This window comes from Vigna unguiculata, chromosome 7, assembly GCF_037176805.1.
Source record: "Vigna unguiculata cultivar grain cowpea cultivar isolate G323 ecotype 2 chromosome 7, ASM3717680v1, whole genome shotgun sequence".
Lineage (NCBI taxonomy): Eukaryota > Viridiplantae > Streptophyta > Magnoliopsida > Fabales > Fabaceae > Vigna > Vigna unguiculata.
Genome location: NC_140798.1, coordinates 33,194,503 through 33,218,287, shown reverse-complemented (window position 1 = coordinate 33,218,287; position 23,785 = coordinate 33,194,503). Strand labels below are relative to the sequence as shown.

Sequence of the window (23,785 nt, the reverse complement as noted above, 5' to 3'; positions counted from 1 at the left end):
GAAAGATCATTGTACCAAAAGACTATTCTGCTGCAATCTTTAGCCAATACCAAGATAGAATCATGTATATTTTAAAAATAAGACTTTAAGTGTTTTGGTTCATTGGACAAAACTAATCTCTCTCACAACTCAATATCTCATAGATAAGTTTTTATAAAATGAGTCAAATCTTGTTGTACAAGTTTCTCCCAATGATTACAAAATTGAATTTCAGTTTTATATTTTAAATAATTTTAAAAAATGAAATTGAGAGTAGAAGTTTGTTTCACTTCGAAGAACATTCAAAAGGTCGAATTATCAACTTAAATCGTAAATAAGTATAATCTAAAATTTAAAAGTAAGAATGATTTTATTAAAATATTTTTTTAAATAATTTTATTTCAGAAAAGAAAATATAAAATAGTAAAATTACTTACCTACATGATAATGTAGTTCATTGTCTGTCATTCTTGTTTATGCTCTACTTTTAAGATTTTAAAGTAACCAATAATTGTAATGCTTTTTCATTTTAACAAAAAAGTCATCAAATTTCTTCTTCTTTTTTTTCGATTTTACATTACAATTAACCTATACATAGGTTAATTGATTATAATTTAAATTAAAAGTAATAATATAATCGACATTTGAATAGTAAATCTATCTTAAATTTTGACCATTATAATTAAACACATAAAAAATATTAAAAAATTCAACAGCTAAATTAAATATAAAAATAATCACTTTCGTTTACTTCCCTTTTGAGTAAAACTAAATTTTGAGAGCATTCAAATCCTATTTTTAAACATTTCTGTATGTAAGAAATTAAAAGAACTTATTGAATCCCGTTTGCACCATCAGCCTCCACTGTACATTATAGCAGATAACAACATCTTTGTTGTGATTATCACCAACTAAATACTAAATAGTATGTTTGACCTATTAAATTATTGTTCTTTGCAATATGTATTAAAATAGTGAAAATTAACCATATTATGCTTAACACTTAGTAAACTAATTTATTAAGATTTTTAAGTCATGTATTATAATTTGATTACAGATTTTTTTATCTTTTTTATAGGAATTTTTATCAAGGAGAAGTTATATATGTAACACGAGTTTAACTCATAAGAAACTGACATCATTTCTTATATGATGTTTAACTTTATCATTATTATTTAATGTGATGCTTAAATTTACACTTGCATTATTTTCAAAAATATTTTTTCAAAAGTGAATCTCTTTCATATGATATATTTTCTTTCAAGTGTTGGTGATTAAGACGAATCAATAGGTATAAAAATTTTAACATATCTCTTTATATCAAAGAATCGAACATGAAATTTAATAAAAATCAGATAACAATTGACATGTAAACATGATAACAGGTGATATGATAAATTTAAGTCTCGACTAACATCAACTCTTATGACTGTTACCATACAAAGATAGTAAAATTTACATCTAACTATTAATGACTTAATAAGACTAAGATGTCACATTTATATATTATAATTCGGTGTTGTTATTTTTGGCATGAGATATGTAACAGTATGGAGCATCTCAAAAATCATGTTATTGAAGGTTTTAGATGCAAAGGAATCAAACTTATTGCTTTTGAAATATGTTTTGAAAATAGTTACGATCAGAACAGTGTAACTTTAGATGTGAATTATTGAGAATAAAAGGTAGATGAAGTTGAAGAGTGAAAAAACAGTGAATATATTTATACAAATTAATGTAACAGATGGCAGAAAGAGGAATAAGGGCCCATAATGTGGTGAAGGTTCAAATGATACATAATTGATGGGAAGGAATAAAGAATATCGCATATGCATTGCCACAGACATCAAACAAGAAGACGAAACAAATGAGCAAAACAAAGGAAATGGAAACAGAATCCAATGCAACATTTTGTCAGAAATCAAATTAGAAATTAGTAAACTGTTTCTGTTTTACTATGTCTTCTTCATCCATTTATTATTATTATTATTTAGCCTCCACTATCTATTTTTTAGTTATCCACCACAGTTTTTTTTTTCTGAAATGAACCATAATAAAGTAATGGTAAGTGGATGGAACCATTAAGAAATTTCAACTATGAAATCACCTTATATTAAGTTTTATATTTTATTTAATATATAGTATTCATTATGATAACAAATTTAAATTTAATTATTTTTTTTTTTAATATTCACCCATTAATCAAATAGTCCGATAATAGACCCATTAACATTTTCACAATTTATTGGACCGCGTTTTTATTGACACTTCTGTCAATTGGGCTCTGACTTAATAACTCTATAGGGACTCGCAAATAGATACGAAACACAATGGGCCTTAAGATAGCCAATATGAAATTATATACATTAGAGTGTTGAGCATTTCTTCTTGCACCCCTTTTTTCTTCTTGCATTCCCATAAAATATTTCATCTTTATCTTACCTTGAATAAAAATATATTAAAAATCTTAAGTTTCTTACCTCTTTATTCAGACGGTGTTCCTCTCCACCTTCACAATCTCCATCATCTTCTTCACCCATCACCGTCTTCACGAATTGGTCGATTTAGAATGCAATCCTATAAGAATGTATATCGAATTATCGATATCTGGTACATAATTTTACATTTCAAATTAATTCAATATGTAAATTTACATATTTGATTGGATAATTCGATATAGATTCTCATAACTGATAATACATACCAGATTAACCAATTTAGACGTACAATTTCTTTTATTTTTTTATTCATGACTAAAGTTAGACGTGCAATTTCTTTTATTTTTTTATTCATGACTAAAGTTATTTATAATTGTCGAGATAAAATAACAATTTTAATGAAAAAAATTATCAACAATACTGTTCTAAAGTTATCTGTATATACTAGCAATTACAAGTAATTACAAATATGAAAATAATAATGTGCGTCGGTTTCTATTTCTTAGACTGCATTCTATAGTTGTGTGCATCACTTACATCTATTTATACGCCTTCGGAAAAAAAAGTTATACATGAATGTCTTTTTAAGAAAATATAAACCATTATTTTAAAAATTAGTCATTTTAAAAAGAAGTGTTTGTAAGTTCAGAACTCATATATGATTTGTTGACATATATTAACTTATTTTTAGAATATCTAATTTAGTAGCTTATTCTTTTATGCATTTAAAAATGAAGGTACAAATCTTTTATATGTTTATTCTAATTTTGTATTCAATGTAATATTTTGAAAGGGAAGAGAACATAATTGACATATTTAAGATTTCTATTTTCTCAACATTGGTAACCTTTTATTACAAGCGAAAAATATTTTCTTTAAGATATATTTTAACAGTGTTAGATGTTTTATATTATTACGTAATTCTAAATTGTTATATTTATTGAATTTTATAATAACTAACTTAAATGTCATGTTAATAGTAGCTTTCAATTGGTTAACAGTATAAAACGTTTGGACTAACCAGTGCTACATCTAAATTTCAATGTGCAACAATAACTTAATTTGAATTTTATTTTTCTTCCATCCAAATAAGTATGCGTGGCAAAATAATCAGTCCCATCTATTTAACCCAATTTATTCTTAATATGGTAAAAAAGATTAGATCGAGTTAACTTGTCACAAGAAAGGGACTAGAAAATGTAATCCCTATTGTAACAGGATGAGAGGAGGCAAGAGGTTGACCACTTTTTTTTTTATATCTTTTTATCAAATATTCAATTTTAAAATTTATTTGTATATATACTTAGAAATAAATATTTAAAATATATTTAATTATATAAATATTTTCTAAGTTTTGAATTAATTAATTAATTAATATTTTTAATTTAATAAATTAAATTAATTATTACATTTACATGATAAATTATTCTATTTAGAACTTAATTTGTAAGTATTAATGATTTAAATTATAATAGTATTGTATATTTATATTTTTACAAAAATATAATATAAAAAATTTGATATTTTAAATTAATTTTATGTTAATTTTTAATTAAAAATAAATAAAACAAGTCAGCAAAATAAGGACAGATTGACCCGTCAATTTAAGGGACTAGCGTACCAAAACGGACTAACAGGTTAAAAATTACAACCTAACCTAATCCCTTTTTTGGAGCTGAATGAAGGACTAGTCCAAGGACCACAACCCTAATAACTGGCCCATACAAAAAACTATAAATAGAGGATCAAGGTAAGTTGATAAGGACTTTTAACTCGCATTTATTACATCATTTATTGCTACATCCCGATTAGACTTAAACTGACTTCAACATCGGAGTCTTTTAGATAGGTACCCGATCGTCCGATCAACCGAGCAGAAGAAGAGAAAAGGGATTGAACAGGAGAAAGAACCAAATAGCTAGAGAAGGAGAACATCAAACAAGAAGACTTAAAAACCATTTAAATGTTGGGGATAAATGCTTGGCCCCTATACTCGAAAGATGAGTTATTATTCCAAATGTTTTTTTTCTTCTAAGAATGATGATAGAGAGAACGGAGATAATCTACCGATTGTAGTTTTATTTTTGTCTCACTTTATTAAAATAGTTATACGTATGTGTAAGAGTAAGTGTTTTCATGTAATGTTTGATCGGTACGTAATAATACGAAGACTATATTTAATCTTTAATGAATATATTCAGTTATATTTAATATTTTAAATATTTGTCATTAATTCAATGTGTGTTCCAATTTATATGTATAACTAAAGAAATCTTTGAGAAAAAAACACTAATTAACAACATACTATTTTTAATAACAATTCCACTAGTGTTGTAAAACATATATAAGAAAATTAATTGGAAGAAACTGAAAATTATAGTTGAAATGCATCTTGACCGTTTCTAACGCGCTTTTACGCCGCCTCTTTGAAGGGGTCATTAGTGCTTGTCCTTTTCACAAAAAGTCGAAAAACAAATCTAAATCTAATGATTTCAAGTTCTATCCACATTACCAACACTACCATTAGTGTGTCTTTCGCTTTTTTCTTCTTAACTTCTTAATTTCATCATATCTTCACTTCCAATAACTACAACCCCAAGTGCGTGCTTCGTCTTTCATCATACTCTCTTCTCTTCTTCCCACTTCAACAACCTCTTCAAATCTTTTATAATGTTTCGGACAATATTTCACACATAAAAATGGTTGTTTGCTTTACAAAGAATCATTAGTTTAAACACAAACTGACTAAGACGCAGAGAATGTTGACTTTCCAACATAATACGCGCAAAACTCCTGCTTCTGGATTTTCGTCAAGCTTTCACCTTATCATCCAAATCATTTTTTTTTTTGAGTAATTTTGTCGGGTATTCCTAAACGTTTACCGGCAGATTTATCAACAATGAAATTTGATTAAAATTCATATAAGATGGTTGAAAATCTCACAATAATTAAAAATGAAGTAAAATTATATTATGTAATTAGATGTAAACCATATTTTATAAGTTGATTTTATAAGGTTGAATTAGATTTAAAGTTCACTTATTAAAATGGCACTAAAGTCATTTAAAACCTTGACAATATTTATCGTTTGTTGGATGTATAATGTTATTGGATCAATATTAGATGTCAGAGTCATTTGAAATATATTTTAACAAGATTTATTATTTGTTGGAAATATCATGTCATTTCTATTGAATTACTATCGGACATTAGAGATATTAAAATGGGCTGGACCGGCCCGCCAACCCGTCAAGAAAAGGGCGGGCCGGGTTGAAATTTTCAACCTACCAATCTGCTATAACTCGGCCTACTTAGTCCGCCAATTTAGCGGGCCAAAATGGGCCAGCCCGTCCTGACCCGTCAACCCGTTTTTTTTATTTTTTTAATATTTTTATGTTTAAAATTAAAAATAATTAAAAAATAATAATTTTTATATTATATAAATATATATATATATATAATAGATTTATAAAAAAAAATTAAAAAAGTTAAAAAAAGTTAAAAACAATTAAAAAAAATTAAAAAGAAAAATTAAAAAAAAAAAAGAGACAAGCTAACCCGCCCCAAAATGGGACGGGTTACAATATTCAGCCTGTTTATTGGTAGCGAATCAGCCCGACCCAACCCATTTTTGGCGGACCACAAGCGGGCCGGGACAAAACGGACCGACCCATTTTGCCACCCCTAAAGACATTAAAGTTATCAAAAACCTATCTTAATAAAATAATTTGTTTTTTTGTTGGACCCATGTTGTCATTATCACCTATTATCAGATCATCATCAATGTTTAATTACATAATTTATATATATATATATATATATATATATATATATATATATATATAAATAAATAAATGAAGATAAGTTAAGCTTGAAATCTACTTCTTACAAAAATACTAATATCTCTTCTAATTCACATTAAATTTATAAGTCTTCTATTTTATTGATAAACTTTATTAATTGTTCAACCTAAAACTTAGACCCGCTTTGATTTTAGTAGGTTTGAAAACATTAATAATACATTATCATAACATAATTAGTATCACATTTCATTTGAAATATTTTGAGTTTTTAAAGTTTGAAATTTCTATTTTGAAAAGATTTGATCAAGAGAAGAAACGACGTACAAATTACGTTTTACCTCAAACCTAAACTATATATATATGTGAGAAAGCTGAAAGCCTTTTTCATACCACTCAACAGGGAAGTGACAGAAATATCTGGCTTTCCTATATATATCACGGTCAACAACAACACGATAATGCAATTCTGTCTTTAGTGTGATAAGGAAAAAAAAAAGGTATTTAATGAATACGTTCAACGACGAGTCGTAGATAAAGCCAATTGTAGATGTTAAAGTGAAGACTTTATATCAAACGTCCTTTTGCCATCTTAGAAATATATTTTATGTCTAACGTAAATTATTATTATTCTTAAGTTATCATTATTATTATCGAGTCTTAGTTCTAGAGTTTTAGTTTGTGTGTGAATGGAGAAACCATTTACCTAGCTGTTTTCCAATTAATACTTTTTTCACACGGTCAATGCATACAACGCAGAAACAACAAGTGCTAAGTATTGCTTTTTGAATGTGGAATATGGGTTGTTACCCAACTTTTCACAAGTAACATAGTAATTACGAATATTAATTTATAAATGAAACTATCAAACACATTCATAGTAGATAAAATAGTTTAATTAAGGGTGCCTTGCTACGCTTCGTAAGCAGATATTCAATCGTTGAAATATTACACATAGATAAATATATAAATTAAATAGATGTAATATTCAATCCCACCGATAAAAGTTTCCAATGGTCAAAGTTCAAAATTTCCCTATGTATACCAAACCATAAACTTTAGTTTAATCATCTTATCCTAACTAAAATTTTGCTGAACCGTTACTTATTATATTACAATTTAGTGAGAATGATTTGACAATATGAACGTTCTTATATATGATATAACTGCCAGATTCGATAATATATTTAGAATAATGTTGAAATGGTTAATAGTTAATCTGAAGGTGTTAGACTATATTTTGGGGAGCTTCTAACTCAGTTTCAAATATAAACTTAACTTTGTTTAATGTGTTTTATTATTCTCAAAAGTATATATATTATGAATTAAATATTTCATTTAAATTCTTTGAACTCTATAATGCAAAATATGTTCGGTCCGTGACGGATATTAACTATAAGTTTTGAAGAGGTCAAAATAATAAGTTCAATATTTATATATTTATTTACCAATGAGTTAATATAAAACTCCTCGCTTGTACTGCACATGTAATCATTTGTACTGCACATGTAATCATCACTCACACCGTACATGTAATACAATGAATCTTAAAAAAAAATTTCTAAGTCAACAATGAAATTCTTAGTATCATGTTTCAAAATATGTGAAAAAATATAATATGTCTTGTTTTCATTTTCACAAATATTTTCTCTTTATCATTTGTAAAGAATGAATCCATTCTTTTCTTATTTATATCTTATTTATCTATATATCTATTTGAAAAAAAATTTAAGAACAAAAATAATTTTTCAAAATCTAATAAAAATTTTGAGAAATGTAATTATAAAAAGAAAAATTAATGATAATCAAGTCACACTTAAAATATATCATGAAAAAATATATACTACATAAATTTTTCTTATCTATTAATAAAATAATAAATATACAAAAAACTCAAGAGATGAAAAATACTATTTATTACATTAATATTTTACTCTCAATGTCAAGTGAGACAAAAGAGAGTTATCATCTTATCTTCAATAATGAAACATAACATATGAGAAATAAGAATATAAAGAATGAGTTTGTATTTAATTTCCTATTTTTTTTTAGAAAAAAAATGTGTGAGTGTAAGAATATGTGAAAAATCCAAAAGATAATGAGAGACAACATAAAAAAATATCTCAATAAATTTGTTTAATTTTTATTGTATTTAATTTTACATTTAATTGTTTATTAAAATTAAAGGTTCCACTTTATAAAAAAATAAAAATTTACCTAATTTAATTTCCACTTACACTTTAAAATAGACACATTAATACAATAAAGAAGAAATTCTATGAAACCTCTAATCTTAATTATAATTCATGCTATGAAATATTTATCTTATAAATAAAATATTATGTGTAAATGAACTTTACAAATATATGTCTTTTTCTTAAAATAGAATGTAATTATATAAAATAATAATAATAATAATAATAATAATAATAATTCAAAGTATTGTTTCCATCGAAAGAAATGATGTAGGAATTTCTTCGAGAATGTTACTACAACCTAATTTGCCTAAGTCAATAAGAAACATAATAGCATATTAAATTAGTGTATCAACATTAAGAAAATATAATTATTTAAAATGAATGACATTTGGTTGCATTCATTTTCATATGATGCTTGTTTACTGAAGAATTCTAAATTTTAGCAAAGATAGACCCAAAACCATATTTGCATGAATATAATATGAGATGATATAAAAGTAAATTAGCTAAAGAATGTTATATGTTTACTTATTTATTGAGTGTGTATATAATTTGCATTACGGTAAACATTCGCGTAAGTTCGCAACCCGTTTAAATCTGCATTTAGAAAGGGAAAATTCTCGGATCAATAATTTTATGACTTTATTTCCAGAAAAAATTATATAAAATCATTTAACTTTATATTTTGTTACATTTGGTTATATATATATATATATATATATATATATATATATATATATATAAAAAGAAAGTATATGAATAAAATAAAATAACAAGTTCTTCTTATGACATATCTCTTATATCGATCATATATCCTATATCTTTCATATTTTTACAATTTCTAAAAATTGTTAACACTCATAATATTTCATACTATGATGACTTTTAAACTTTTATAAGTCCGCATCCCAATTAAATCTGCATCAAACTCTCAAGATAAAAATACGAACTTAAGCAAATGTTTAGTGTAATTAAATCTATATCATGTAATATTTTTCAATTTACTTGAAGATGATAACATCAAAAATTAATTAAAGTGTTGCGGTTAATGCAAGTTGAATTGTATAGATTAATTGTTATTACGAGGATTGGCACAATTTACCACAATAATATGAAATTACAACCACCATACCTTAAAATAATAAGGAGAATGCTAATAAGTACCTTAAGTTACCGTTAAAGAATAACTTATGTGTTGGATTTATATTTTTACATTAAAAGTTATAATAATTAATTTTATTAATTAAAATAATATAAATGCATATACCTAATTTATAAATACAAAAATATCTTTTAAAATCTGAAAGCAAAAAAAATAAGTATTTTGGAAACTCAATTAAATCCCAAATTGATACTTTAATTATTACTTTGTTGTAAATCTTTTAGATGTTTAATACTATTTTTTTGTTGGTTTTCTGTTAATTTAAACTTTTTTATGTTTAATTATATTTTAATTTTCAATAACATTAAAATATAGTTATTTTGTTATTCAATTATTTTTTAATTTTTATCGATAAACATTAAATAAAATATTATAACAACTATACAATACTTATGGGTATTCTTGTCTTTTTTCATTTAATATCACAATTAACTATGAACTTTTGTACATTTCAAAGCCTATTAATTATCCTTAACCAGTGTCTTTAGGACATTGGTTAGCAAAACCCAAATAGTAAAATGTTTCTCCTTGCCACGAAGAAACTTATCCTGTCCTCGATTTATGAGTTAAAACAAAACAAGTATCATCATAGATAAAGGTTATTCAATTAATTATTTCTATTTTGTTTGTGACTTTGATGAATATTTGTTATGTTTAATTGTATGCTTACTTTGGAAGAGCTGTCAAAATGGGTTGAAATTCGTGAATCAATCCGGTCCATTATAGGTTCGGATCGGGTTGGGTTGAATTTTTTTTATAAATTTGAATACAAGTTAATTTTTGACCCGACCTATTTAGAACCCGACTCACTGGGTGAACCGGGTTGGTGAGTCAACCCGCAAATAAAAAGTTATACAAGTGTTTTTTATTACGTTGAACTTTGCAATTGGATTCAGTTAGGTTGTTTTTTAGCCAAGACATTGATATTTTTGTGATTTTGGTTTGTAGTTGGAGTTTAACCTCCTTTTGGATTGCATTTGGATTCTATTGAAGTTTATTTAGATTTTAATCAAAATTATAATTTAGTTTTTTTTTAGATTGAAAAAAAAATTGTATTTTTGTTATTAAATGAACCAGTGAGTCAACTCGTTTAACCCACCAACCCGTAGTGGGCTGAGCTGGGTTCACATTTTTTTGGCTCACTAATAAATGAGCTAAATTAGATTAATTCACTAAATAGTCAACCCGTGATTGATCTAACCGGACCAGACTGAATTATCCGTTTTCGTGGCTATAATCTTATATTAACATAATTAGTTTGAATATGTAATGAAAATCTTAAGAATTCTTTATATTGCTGTTATTTTTAAATTGAGTTGTAATAAAAGAGGGACAATGGTACTTTCCCACTAAAAATCTGTTTACACCCGTTTTCACAGTATCTTTCATTCTCTTTTTTTCTTTTTAAAAAGTTGTAAAGGTTATTTTTGGCTAGGATCATTTTACTCTGTGAAAGGTTGTCAAATGATATATAGTTAATAAATGTCAAATAATCTTTTTCTTAATATATATATATATATGTTTACATTAGCTGAGCAAAGTAGATAAAATACACACTGTGTTCTATTATCCATGTTTGATCATCGTAACAAGAATATCACTTGTAGTTAACTGTGCATTAGGTATCTTAGGTATCTTGATATAGTTATGTCATTATTTGAATAAATTGACGATTATTATTATTATTATTATTATTTGATTATGTGAGTTTATTTACATTATTTGTTTTATTCTAAATTCAATTATTATTGCTTCAATATTTGCTTATATGAGTTTGGTTTGATTCTTAATGGAACAAATTTTAAGGATTGGAAAGAGAATATGAAAATTACTCTTGGCTGCATTAAGAAACTCACTTCTCTTACGAACTCTAATACCTTTAAAGAGAGAAAAGATTTAGAAAAGTGGGATCGCTCAAATCGCATGAGTCTTATGATCACTAAGCGCAACATTCCTAGGTCTTTAGGAGTGTTATATCTGAAGATTTAACAAATGTCAAAGATTTCCTTGCTAAGATTGAAAAGCGTTTTGCAAAAAGCAATGAGGCATAAACAAGTGATCTTTTTTAGAGCTTGATTTCCATGAAGTATTAGGACAAAGGAATTGTGAGATAAATATTTGACATTTAGTGCCTTAAGTTTTGAAGCAATATTTGACTTTCCCATAATGTTTTCTCTCACATTTCCTTTACTTTGATACTTCATGGAAATCAAGCTTTGGAGAACAATACATGTTTCCGCCTTATCGCTTTTTGCAAAGTATTTTTCAATCTCAGCAAGAAATCTTAGCATTTGTTATCTCTTCAAATATAGCACCCTAAAGGTCCTATGAATATTGCGCTTCATTATCATAAGACTCATGCGATTTGGGCGATCCCATTTCTCATAATCTTTCATTTCTTCAAAAGTACTATAGTTCCTAAGAGAAGTGGGTTTCTCGATCATTAATGTGAGGTCAAAAACCATGCAACCAAAAACAATTTTTATGTTTTATTTCCATTCCTTAAAATTTGTTTCATTGAGAATCAAGACCAAATTCAGATTAGAAGATATTGAAGCAATAATAGCAAAATCTAGAACAAGACAAATAATGTAATTAAGCTCACATCATAAAATAATTATAATAAAAATAAAAATCATCAATAAATTCAAATAATGGAATAACTATGTCGAGGTACCTAATACACCATTAATATCAAGTCTTTGGACAATGGTGTCAACTCCAAGTGGTATTTTTGTGGTTATGATAAAAAATTGATGATAAAACATGTGGAATAATAAACTTCTCTTTAGATTAATTTATTATAAGCAAAACTTCATAATTATCGTAGGTTTATAATCACATGTGAGTATACAATCCAATCCAGTTCCATTAGATCAATTAATACTAGCATGAACATGAACATTTAATATCTCTTATGAACAACAAAATTCACTTTAGTGATTTTTTATTCAAATAGTTCATTTAAAATTATAAAAAATGACCAAAATTTGAATATTTATATATATCAAATCCAATATATATATATATATATATATATATATATATATATATATATATATATATATATATATCGGTTTACATTAGCTGAGCAAAGTAGATAAAATACACGGTGTGTGCTTGTCTTTATACGAAGACAAGAAGTTACTGTAATTTTCAATTTTGGTCTCTTTATGTAGCTGGCTCTTGTATAAAACTTGTAATTGGTAGAGTTTTTTATTTATTTTTTATCTTTATACTTGAAGCAAACAAGTTACATATATTACCCTAATGGTAATAGCTATCATTATTAATTATTCATTTGATTATTGTTACTATATGTGTGACTTTGCCGAATATAGTGGTTATATTTAATTGTGTGCTATGGCTTGGGTATACAATGAAAAATTTATGAATGTTTTCTTTACATTGTGGTAACTTGATTTTGAGTTGTAGTATTTAAAGAGATGAAGAACAAAGTACACGTAATACATGGAAAACCAAAACGTACATGTACTCTCTCATCTTTTATAATTGACTTAAATACGAAACATGAGGGAATTTTTGTGGTTTCTCGGAGGCAGCAAAGTACTGGTACAGAGGAAGAGATGAGGCCTAAACCAAAGAAAACATTATTCTTACATTCAAAACCGGTGTTGAATAATGTTTGTTAAAAGTTAAAACGTCAAACAGAACTTACAGTCTTACACACGTGGAAGATAATATAATCTGAAACATAGAAGTGGCATCATTGACTTTGTAATGTAACCACGCAGTGTGCTAGATAGCCAAGAAGGAGGCAACACAATTGTGTCGCTTTCGCTCCTCTGCCCTACCGCAATATTTTGTTCCCAACCTTATCCTCCTCGCACTCGAAAGTGGAATTTGCAGTGAAAAATAACAAGAAAACGCAAACTTCTTAACCATTTCCAGACGTAAGAAACATGGTTTGGTTTGAACACGAGAAGAAGGGTTTGAATCCCAACAACTCTGCTCCGTGTGTATCTGTCAACTAACACGCCCAAAACAAAAACCAGAACAACAATATCCACTGCGCCCCTTGATTCACCTCCTCCATTATTTGACTTACATATCCCATATTTTTATACATCAATTTTCCACCTTTCCCTCTCTCCTTGCATTATATAAACTTCCACACTCTCCCCTCACTCCAATTTCTCACCTTATATCTCTCCACCAACCCTTCAATACAATTCTCATTCAAAATATACAAATATTTATCATTCAAAATATACAAATAGGTTGGGAGTGAAGCCAGACAAAGTGGAAACATGGAGATTCACGAAAACTATCAAGACTCATGGTCGGAGACGGAGAGCATCGGAAGCCGAGGCATGCAAGTGGGCTTCAGTGGGCCTCTGAGCGGGCCTCTGAGCGGGCCTTTAGTTACGACGAGTCACAAGAGGAACGGCAGCAAGAACAAGAGCGCCAGGTTCAAGGACGATGAGGAGATGGTGGAGATAACGCTGGACGTCCGCGACGACGCCGTTTCCGTCCAGAACATCCGCGGCGGCGACTCCGAGACCGCCTTCCTCGCCAGCCGCCTCGAGATGAGGCCCTCGTCGTTCTCCGGCCGCCTCAGACAGGTGTCACGCGAACTCAAACGCATGACCTCTAACAAGGCCTTCGATAAAGTTGACCGCAGCAAATCCGGCGCCGCCCGTGCCCTTGGCGGTCTCAAGTTCATGACCAAAAGCGCTGCCGGTGCAGAAGGTTGGTCGCTGGTTGAGAAACGCTTCGATGAGTTGGCCATTGACGCAAAATTGCCCAAGACTCGCTTTAGCCAGTGCATAGGTATCACATACACACATTAGTTAAACTCGTTTTCAGAAATTAGTTTTTTTTTTTTTTTCCGGGAACTAATTAGTTTTGATGACAACCAGGGATGACGGAGTCGAAGGAATTTGCCGGCGAGTTATTCGACGCATTAGCTCGTCGCCGGGGAATTACATCATCTGCCGTAACGAAGAACGAGTTGCGTGAGTTTTGGGAGCAAATTACTGATCAGAGTTTTGATTCACGGCTTCAGACCTTTTTCGACATGTAAGACTCCATGATCAGCGTCTCTTCTTCTACTGTATATTATTTAATTATAATAATTTCATTTTCATCTGGAAGCTCATGTTGTTATAGTTTAAAAATATCTAACAAATAATTCAACAGCTCATTGTTTTGCTTTTGTAGTGAAAAACTACTTGCTTAGGATATGCATGCCAGAAGATATTAATTATATAATTTGCTAATTTAATTAGGCAGAGCATGAAAGAGACGGATTTTGTCTGCTTCCACAAATGGCCCAAATTATATGTGCTTCTCTATATAGAAATATTTCTTGGTTGGACTACTGATGTCAAAGTTTAGGGCGTTCAGTTTTCAAATAAAAATCATTTCCCTTGATCATTTTTTTCTCTGTAAGATTTCCAAATATCATTACCGCGTTTCGTGGGATCAGCATGTGAAATCATGAGTCGAAATATGATATATTGTGTGAAGTACTTGAATAAATGTGTTAGCTAGGGTGTGATAAGAAAATGTTATGACGATGTAGTGGATTGCGATATATAAAAGAATGCTAATCCCATGCAACTGTTTCGTGTCTAACTAAAATGATTTGAAGTCACAATATTTTTGTTGGGTTCAGTAATTTGTTTTGTTTTGATGACTATGTACAGTTTTTCTACGTATCAATGACATCCATGAAACCTTTTTGTTTTACTTTTCTAACCGTTCGAATTATTTGACTCACTATTCAACTTTCCCACGAACAAAGTAGTAGTGATGTTGATAAATGATCAAACACAAAGTGTTATGCGTGCATGACTCACTAACCAAGGTTAGGTGACTATAATAAAAATATAAATGGAAAGCAGCTCTATTTGAAGAATTTATGTATGCGTATCACAGTAAAAAATAATTATTTTTAAGCCAAATGTAAGAAATATCACATCATTGATTAGGTCTGCGTGCACTTTTGGTTACTGATAAACCTAAATCATGTCAGGGTGGACAAAGATGCTGATGGACGAATCACTGAAGAAGAAGTAAAAGAGGTAATAAGAGTCTATTATCCAATAAAGAACTCCCACAAACATTTTTTTTTTATTATTGGATATATACTCAGAAGGAGAAGACAATTATTACAGCGACCATTGAACCAAATGCCCAATGGCTCCTGATTAAAACTTTAACTTTGATGATTTAGATTGTTTATTTTTTTATTTTTTTAATTTGGAGAGTTGTGGAGACGTGAACATAGTTGTATGATTGATTTTGCAGATTATCACCTTAAGCGCTTCAGCTAATAAGTTGTCAAAGTTACAAGAACGTGCAGAGGAATATGCTGCCCTTATCATGGAGGAGCTGGATCCGGACAACTTTGGATACATTGAGGTTTATATTTTACACCATTCATAAATTCAAAACAAAATAAGTTAATCAGCTTGAAAAATGGCCTCATAAGTGGTTTAATGCTGGTCTTTATACGTTTATCTTTTGCCATTGTTTTTATATTTCTTCACTCGGTTGGTGGTAAGCTGCATTATTGGCCTTTGATACTGGGTGCTTTTTCTTTTGGTCAATGGGTTGTTTTTTCTTTTGCTGAAAATTTTCGTACCCAATGGAAGAGAAGACGCGTGTTTAGCACCTTCACTGGGTGAAGCCCATCCCATACTGGACCAGCGGCTGCACTTCTATATTAAAAAATAGAAAAATAATTTGTTGACAGTATAAACACCACTTCATATATAATCCATTTTAAGGGTAATATATAGTTATTAAAAAAAATTAATTAAAGAGTAAAACAAGAAATATGAAGTGGGTATAAAAATTTATTAAGTGTAAAGTATTATGATACTATAATGAAAAAAGTTACCTGACGTAAAACTGTGTTGTTTGTGATGCAGTTGTACAACTTGGAAATGCTGCTTCTGCAAGCGCCGGCACAATCAACCCACATAACGACGGATAGTAGGGTGCTGAGCCAAATGCTGAGCCAGAGACTAGTCCCTACGAAGGAATACAACCCCATCAAACGTGGCTTTCGGGCGGTGTCATACTTCGTGCAGGACAATTGGAAACGCCTTTGGGTCATAGCCTTGTGGCTTTCCATTTGCGCTGGTCTTTTCACCTGGAAGTTCATCCAATACAAGCACCGCGCCGTCTTTCATGTCATGGGCTACTGTGTCACAGTAGCTAAGGGGGGCGCAGAAACAACCAAGTTCAACATGGCCTTGATCTTGTTGCCTGTGTGCAGAAACACCATCACTTGGCTCCGAAGCAGGACCAAACTGGGAGCAATAATCCCCTTTGATGACAACATCAACTTTCACAAGGTAAACAAAACAACACCCTCGTACAAAAACAAATTATACTACCACTATCATTACTTACTTCAACATTTATATGCATACAGGTTGTAGCCTTTGGCATTGCAATTGGTGTTGGATTGCATGCGATTTCACATCTCACGTGCGATTTCCCAAGGCTGTTGCATGCCACGGACGCAGAATACGAGCCCATGAAACCATTTTTTGGAGATGACAGACCCAATAACTATTGGTGGTTTGTGAAAGGAACTGAGGGATGGACCGGGGTGTTGATGGTGGTGCTTATGGCTATAGCTTTCATCTTGGCGCAACCATGGTTCCGAAGGAACAGGCTAAACCTCCCCAAATCCCTCAAGAAGCTCACCGGTTTCAATGCCTTTTGGTACTCCCACCACCTTTTCGTAATCGTCTATGTGCTTTTCATCATTCACGGATACTTCCTATACCTTAGCAAAAAATGGTACAAGAAAACGGTACGTGCTTGGTCTCTCTCACACATGTACCTCTTTTCATTCTCTGTTTGCAAATCCTCTTCACTGATGTTTTTTTTCTTCAATTGGTTACACGACAGACATGGATGTATCTCGCCGTTCCCATGATCCTATACGGATGCGAAAGGCTACTTCGTGCGTTTAGGTCTCGCCACAAATCTGTGAGAATTCTCAAGGTGCGTATGTTTTCAACAACTTCATCACTCCATCTCTGCTTTGATATCAATTGTTTTACTAAATGAAATTTTAACAAAAAATATTCCAGGTTGCCGTGTACCCAGGAAATGTTCTAGCATTGCATGTGTCTAAACCGCAAGGATTTAAGTACTCTAGTGGCCAGTATATATATGTTAACTGTTCAGATGTTTCCCCATTTGAATGGTATGTTCTTTTTTTTTTCATAAGTTCATTGTTTTTACCAGGATGGTGATCATGAACAAAGTCAATTAATTATTATGTGGCATTGATATTTATTTGTAGGCATCCCTTTTCTATTACATCAGCTCCGGGAGATGACTACGTGAGTGTTCACATTCGAACTTTGGGTGATTGGACATCACAACTGAAAGCTGTTTTCGCCAAGGTAAATTTTGCATAACATTTTTATTTCGTTTTTGCGAATGAATCCTCTGATGACATGGCTGATCATCGAACATTCTCAATATATATGACTTATGCAGGCATGTCAACCAGCAAATGATGGCCAAAGTGGTCTTCTACGAGCTGATATGCTACAAGGCAACAACAAACCAAGGTATGTTTCTTCAAAATGTGGCAATGAACAATAGGGTGATATTAAAATCTGACAAAATGACCAATTTGTGATTATTGTGGAAACAAAATTTCAGGATGCCAAGGCTATTGATCGATGGACCATACGGAGCTCCGGCACAAGACTACAAAAACTATGACGTGATCCTTCTTGTGGGGCTTGGAATTGGTGCGACCCCTTTGATTAGCATACTGAAAGACGTGCTAAACAATATCAAGCAACAGCAAGACGAAGAAGAAGGAGTGGTGGAAAGTGGGGTTAAGGACAACAAGAGAAAAGCTTTTGCGACGAAGCGAGCTTATTTCTACTGGGTTACCCGTGAGGAAGGTTCCTTTGAATGGTTTAAAGGGGTGATGAATGAGGTGGCAGAGAATGACAAGGAAGGAGTGATTGAGCTTCACAACTACTGCACAAGTGTGTACGAGGAAGGAGATGCTCGGTCAGCTTTGATCACTATGCTTCAGTCCCTTCACCATGCCAAAAGTGGTGTGGATATAGTATCGGGAACAAGGGTAAAGACGCATTTTGCAAGACCAAACTGGCGCAATGTTTTTAAACATACAGCCCTCAAACACCCTGACAAAAGAGTTGGTAAGTGTGTTTCTATGTTTATTCATTTGTTTTGAATTTAATTCCTGGTTTTTACAGAGACATTTACCATCTGCTGCAATATTTTCAGGTGTTTTTTACTGTGGGGCGCATGGATTGGTTGGGGAACTGAAAAGGCTCTCTCTGGACTTTTCCAGGAAAACCAGCACCAAGTTCGATTTTCACAAAGAAAATTTTTAGATTCTTTTCACTTATGTTGATAGTGTTTTTTGGTAAATGTATTGATATATAGACTATAGTTTGATCATTTTTTGTTGTAGCGGTGGTATATAGCTAGCTGCATTTGATACATGGAATTTACATGTATCTAGAAGTTGTATTTTCTTTTTTCTTTAAGTAGTGTGTAGTCCTGATATCTTGGGCTTTCATACTATCAGTTCAAATGCTTACTGTAATTGTTTTGTAATATATGCCAAACTTCTTAGTTTATAACTTGTTTTTTGAAGGGTACAAAGGTATCCACACACAGGTAAACATATAAACAACTAGTTATTATATATACTGTCGTATCAACCCAAAGGAAGATACTTGTACAACCAAATACAGAAGTTTGAATTTTATTTTTTTTACAAAGTTCTCTTTTTCTCCTTACTTTGTAATCGCTGCAATGCACTTTTACTGTCACACATTCGCTACCTACCAATCTCAACTTGAAATCGTTGAGTAAAATCAGTTTACGTGACTTTTACTACTATTAACATTCTTGTCTTGAATACCTGAAAAGTAAGTAGTAGAATATTTTGTATAAAGATTATACTGTTATTTGTTGATGTTAGTTCTACAGAGTAAGGAAGTTCACAGATATAATTTTAGTGAAACTTGGTAAAATAATATAAGATATTGATATCTTATTTTTATATGATGTTTTATTTTTTTATTTTTATAAAATGTGTGACTTAGACTCATATTTAAATTTTCAACCGTTTCATATGATAAATAAGTTTATCTTATACTGCATCATATGCCAAAATGAGCCGAAAATAATGTTCTATGTCTAAGAAAATAAACTAAATGAAGAAAGTAATTACATCTTTTCCATTTTAATGAGTTTCTTTATTTTTTAGTCCTTCTTCTTCCTCATGCTATGAACAGATACAGAAGTTACTAACTATACTCATGTTTGTTTTCCTTCTTTTTAATAATTTCCACGATAAAACTTGCTTCTTTACAGATATATGATGTCAGAATCCTTTAATCTGCATCTGTGTTGTTTAGTGATGTCACTGTCACTAGTTATTAGTTATATAAATTTGGATGATCAATCCTAATAACTTAACAAGACTTGTTGGGTGAGTTATAGTTTGGTTTAGTCTAAATTAGCTTGATTTCTAATAAAAAGAGTTTTAATCAGAACAAACAAATTAGCCTTTCAATTGTGTACTCCTGTATAATTGGTAAAAGTGTTTTGAATGAGATGTTGCTAGCATTAAAGTCATTATCTGCCAGCTACTAGTATTAATTAGTTAATAGCATCTTATTGAAGGAAAATAAAAAATTAGGTGCCCGTGCTAAACAGCCAATGAATACCAACTTATATTAATCTTAAATAAAACTACTTTGATCACCACAGATTCTTTGGAGATACTTAGGATTTCTCACGATTTAATATATTGTCTTCTTGTTTTGAATTATGTCTCATCATCATTTTATCTTTAAAGATGTTTGATGAGTTAAAAAAAATGTAAGAATTGCATAGTATAGAATACAAAATAATATTGTGGGCTCAAAGTGTTATCATCTTGAAATTTTTACCTAAATAAAATTATCATGTTAAGACAAAATAAAGAATGTTAATTAAGGATTAATATACTTGAGACTTATTAGAATACTATAAATAGAATATATAACTGTAAACAGGATTAATACTTATCATTCGGATCACACTTATTAGAATACTATAAATAGAATATATTTTATTAGATATATATTGTTTATTAATTTGTATTATTATACATGTTTTATATGATATTGACTTGAATATAGGAGTTTCTTTACAGACATCTTAACCTCTCATCTTTATTCAAAAGATCTCAATTAAGGAAACAACATTACGTAATGAAAAGAATTGTGAAACTATTTATTATTGGATGAGAATATCTTAATTGAATAATTATTATTAGAGATGTCAAAAAAAATCGTACCCTATATGGATAAAACTCATAATGGGTAGGAAATAGATATCTTCGGGTAATGAGTATATGTATTTTTTATACTCGCATGTTAATGAGGTGAGTCACGTATCCGCTATACTATAATTTAAATTTAAAAAATGATTAAAATATTAATATATTGATTTTGAATGAGTTACTTTTTTTATCAATTAGTTTTAAAAAAATTATTTATGTGTAAATTATCATTCAACAATATTTAAATGAGTTATTTGGACTTTATTTTGAATGTATGAATGTTATGTACTATCTTTTATTTGAATTTACGATTAAAATATGTTGTTAAATATTTATTTATTTATTTTTTAAATATCTGTGGTTATTCATAGATATATGTGGATAGTAAAAAAATATGTGGATACCCACATATAGATACCCAGATATGAGTACGGGTATAGGTGAATATTTATCAAGCGAATAAGGTAGAGATGAGTTATTATCCCTACCGTCCCGTTGACATCCCTAATAATTATACAAATGATTTTTAATCCTTTACTTCTAAATTATCAAGGATATAAGTGAAAAGTGTAAACTGAAATTTGATTTTGGACTATGATGACTTAACATAGAAGGCTTCCAAAATTGCTTTACAACTAAAGATGTTTCTCACGAGTTTACAGCAAAATCCTATCTGTATATCCAATAGCAATTTGCAAACTCTCTATAAAAGTGGTGTAAAAAAGTTAAAAGTAAAAGAAATAAATGTTTTTTTCTCTTTATTTAAATAGTCGCCTTCAAGTACAGTATTTCCCTGTGCTCTTTTATGCTAGTTATTTCATTTTGTTTTATTATGCATACCTTTACAAGTATCGAAAAAGAAAAAAATTAAGTTAAAATATTTTTCTTTTCTCAATTTTTGTCAAATTTTATTAAATCAGTCATGATTTTATTTTTTTATTTTCATAGATTATAATTTTCGTGTTCAATTTGATTTTTTTTCTAATATTGTTTAAATTATTAATGATAATAAAAAGTAATTTTCACGTATCATTTCGTGATTTTTTTTTTAATTTTAAATTTTTTTAAAATGTTCACGTGTCAATCTAATAATGTGTCACATGTAAAAATTAATGATTTATATTCAATTTTATCCTGTATTCGTTTTTTTGTTCAATTTAGCCTCAATTTTTATTTTTTTAATGAAGTAATTTTGTTCTCCTTCAAATTGAGAACAAATTTACTTTTTATATTAAAATTCATAGTTTTATTGAATTTTTTGTTTAGGTTTAAAATTAGAAAGAAATTTTTAAGGATAAAGACTAATTTTAAAATTTTAGATCAATAATTTTAGTTTTCATCTTTAAGATTTTCATTCTAATTTTAAAATAATAGTAACTTTAAACAAAAAAATATTCAATGAAAATTTGAATTTTAACAAAAACATCATTATAAATTTCATACAAAAATTAAATTTTGTTTTAATTTCGATAGGGATAAAATTGTTCAATTTTAAACAAAATTTGAACTAAAATAAGAAAAATAACAAATATAAGAACTAAATTGAATAAAAAATATTAACTCTAACACGTGATATATAGCTAGGTCAACACATGAACATGTTTTCAAAAAAAAAAAATTTAAAAATTGGAAAAAAAAATTTTAAATTTTAAAAAAATTACAAAATAACACGTAATCGTTACTGTTTATTATCATTAATGATTTAAATAGTATCAAAAAAAAAATTAAATTGAACAAAATTGATAAAAATTGAAACCTATTTGAAAAAAAAAATATGACATATTTAACAAAACTTGATAAAATTGGATAAAATAAAATTGACAAAAAAAAGTTTATTTTCTTTAATCTTTCTCACCGCCACAAAAATATGATACGAAGCCAGAGAATATGTAAAACAAGAAATAAAAAATAGAAAAAAATGAAAATATTCATGATATTTTGAGACATGACATTTTATAATAAATATAAAAACCAAGGAAAATCAATAATTTTTTTGTAAGTAACTAGTTTGTGACCCGTGCATACGCACGGGTCTGTTTTTCTTCTGTTTTATATAAAATATAATATAATAAGAGTTGTTAGTTTTAAGTATTTATTGGTTTACTATTAAAAACGTGATACGATACCTCATCTTATGTTTGGCACGCACGTGGTGAATATAGATATTCATAATTATTTTTTAAGTTAAATTTACCTGAAGAAGCAACTAGGTTTTTTCTTAAATAAATTTAGACTGTTATGCGACCCTAAACTAAAAATTCCTAAGTATCTCCAAATCTTGAGATTTTACAAATTTATTTTTTAATTGATTTACCATAATTACCATTTAAATTAAATAACGTTTTGAGTAATAATAGATAGTTAATTTTTTTGGAAAGAAATTAAAGGTTTGTTTTAAAAATTAAAATAAAACTAATTTGAGAGTAGTTGATTAATATTTCCACGATGAGTAATATGGAATCCAAACTGCTAACAAAAATTATTCTAATTTATAAAAATTGAACTTACATAAACCTAATTTTTTGTCCGCGCATCTAGGTTTGTGACATTAAAAAATGAAAAAAAAAAAAGATTAACTATACATGTCTTCTCTAACTTAAATTATTTGTAATTTATTTTTTCATTTTTTTTTCTTCTAAGGGTATGTTCTTATCTAGGTGATGATTTGAGAGAGAGAAAAATAATTGATTTTGGTTAATTAGAAGGTGATATTTATATTGTTCTTTTTTGTGGAGTTGGGGATGATACTGAAGTAGATGTGAAAGTAATTTTTGTGAAAGTTTATAAAAGATTTGATTAATGTGACTAAAAAAATTAAATTTAATAGATAAAAATGTAAAATTACCTAATTATTCATTCCTTGGTGTTAAAAAAATATAATAAAA

The 23,785-nt window shown here is 29.0% G+C and overlaps 1 protein-coding gene across 1 annotated transcript; it reads left to right on the top strand.

The window, feature by feature from the left end:
• The first annotated feature begins 13,474 nt into the window (after window positions 1-13,474).
• On the top strand, window positions 13,475-19,206 carry LOC114190984 (respiratory burst oxidase homolog protein B). The gene is made up of 12 exons (XM_028080090.2): window positions 13,475-14,371; window positions 14,461-14,620; window positions 15,579-15,627; window positions 15,854-15,967; window positions 16,480-16,908; window positions 16,989-17,375; window positions 17,474-17,569; window positions 17,659-17,774; window positions 17,874-17,976; window positions 18,074-18,147; window positions 18,242-18,756; window positions 18,845-19,206. The coding sequence occupies exons 1-12, from the start codon at window positions 13,849-13,851 to the stop codon at window positions 18,952-18,954; spliced, it is 2,676 nt and encodes an 891-aa protein (XP_027935891.1). The 5' UTR covers window positions 13,475-13,848; the 3' UTR covers window positions 18,955-19,206.
• The last annotated feature ends 4,579 nt before the right edge of the window (window positions 19,207-23,785 follow it).

Bases quoted from the DNA above. Each gene is read 5' to 3' on its own strand.
- LOC114190984 (XM_028080090.2), top strand. From the start codon at position 13,849: ATGGAGATTCACGAAAACTATCAAGACTCATGGTCGGAGACGGAGAGC. The intron at 17,376-17,473 runs GTACGTGCTTGG...GTTACACGACAG, and splicing joins AAAAATGGTACAAGAAAACG to ACATGGATGTATCTCGCCGT. The intron at 17,775-17,873 runs GTATGTTCTTTT...ATTTATTTGTAG, and splicing joins GATGTTTCCCCATTTGAATG to GCATCCCTTTTCTATTACAT.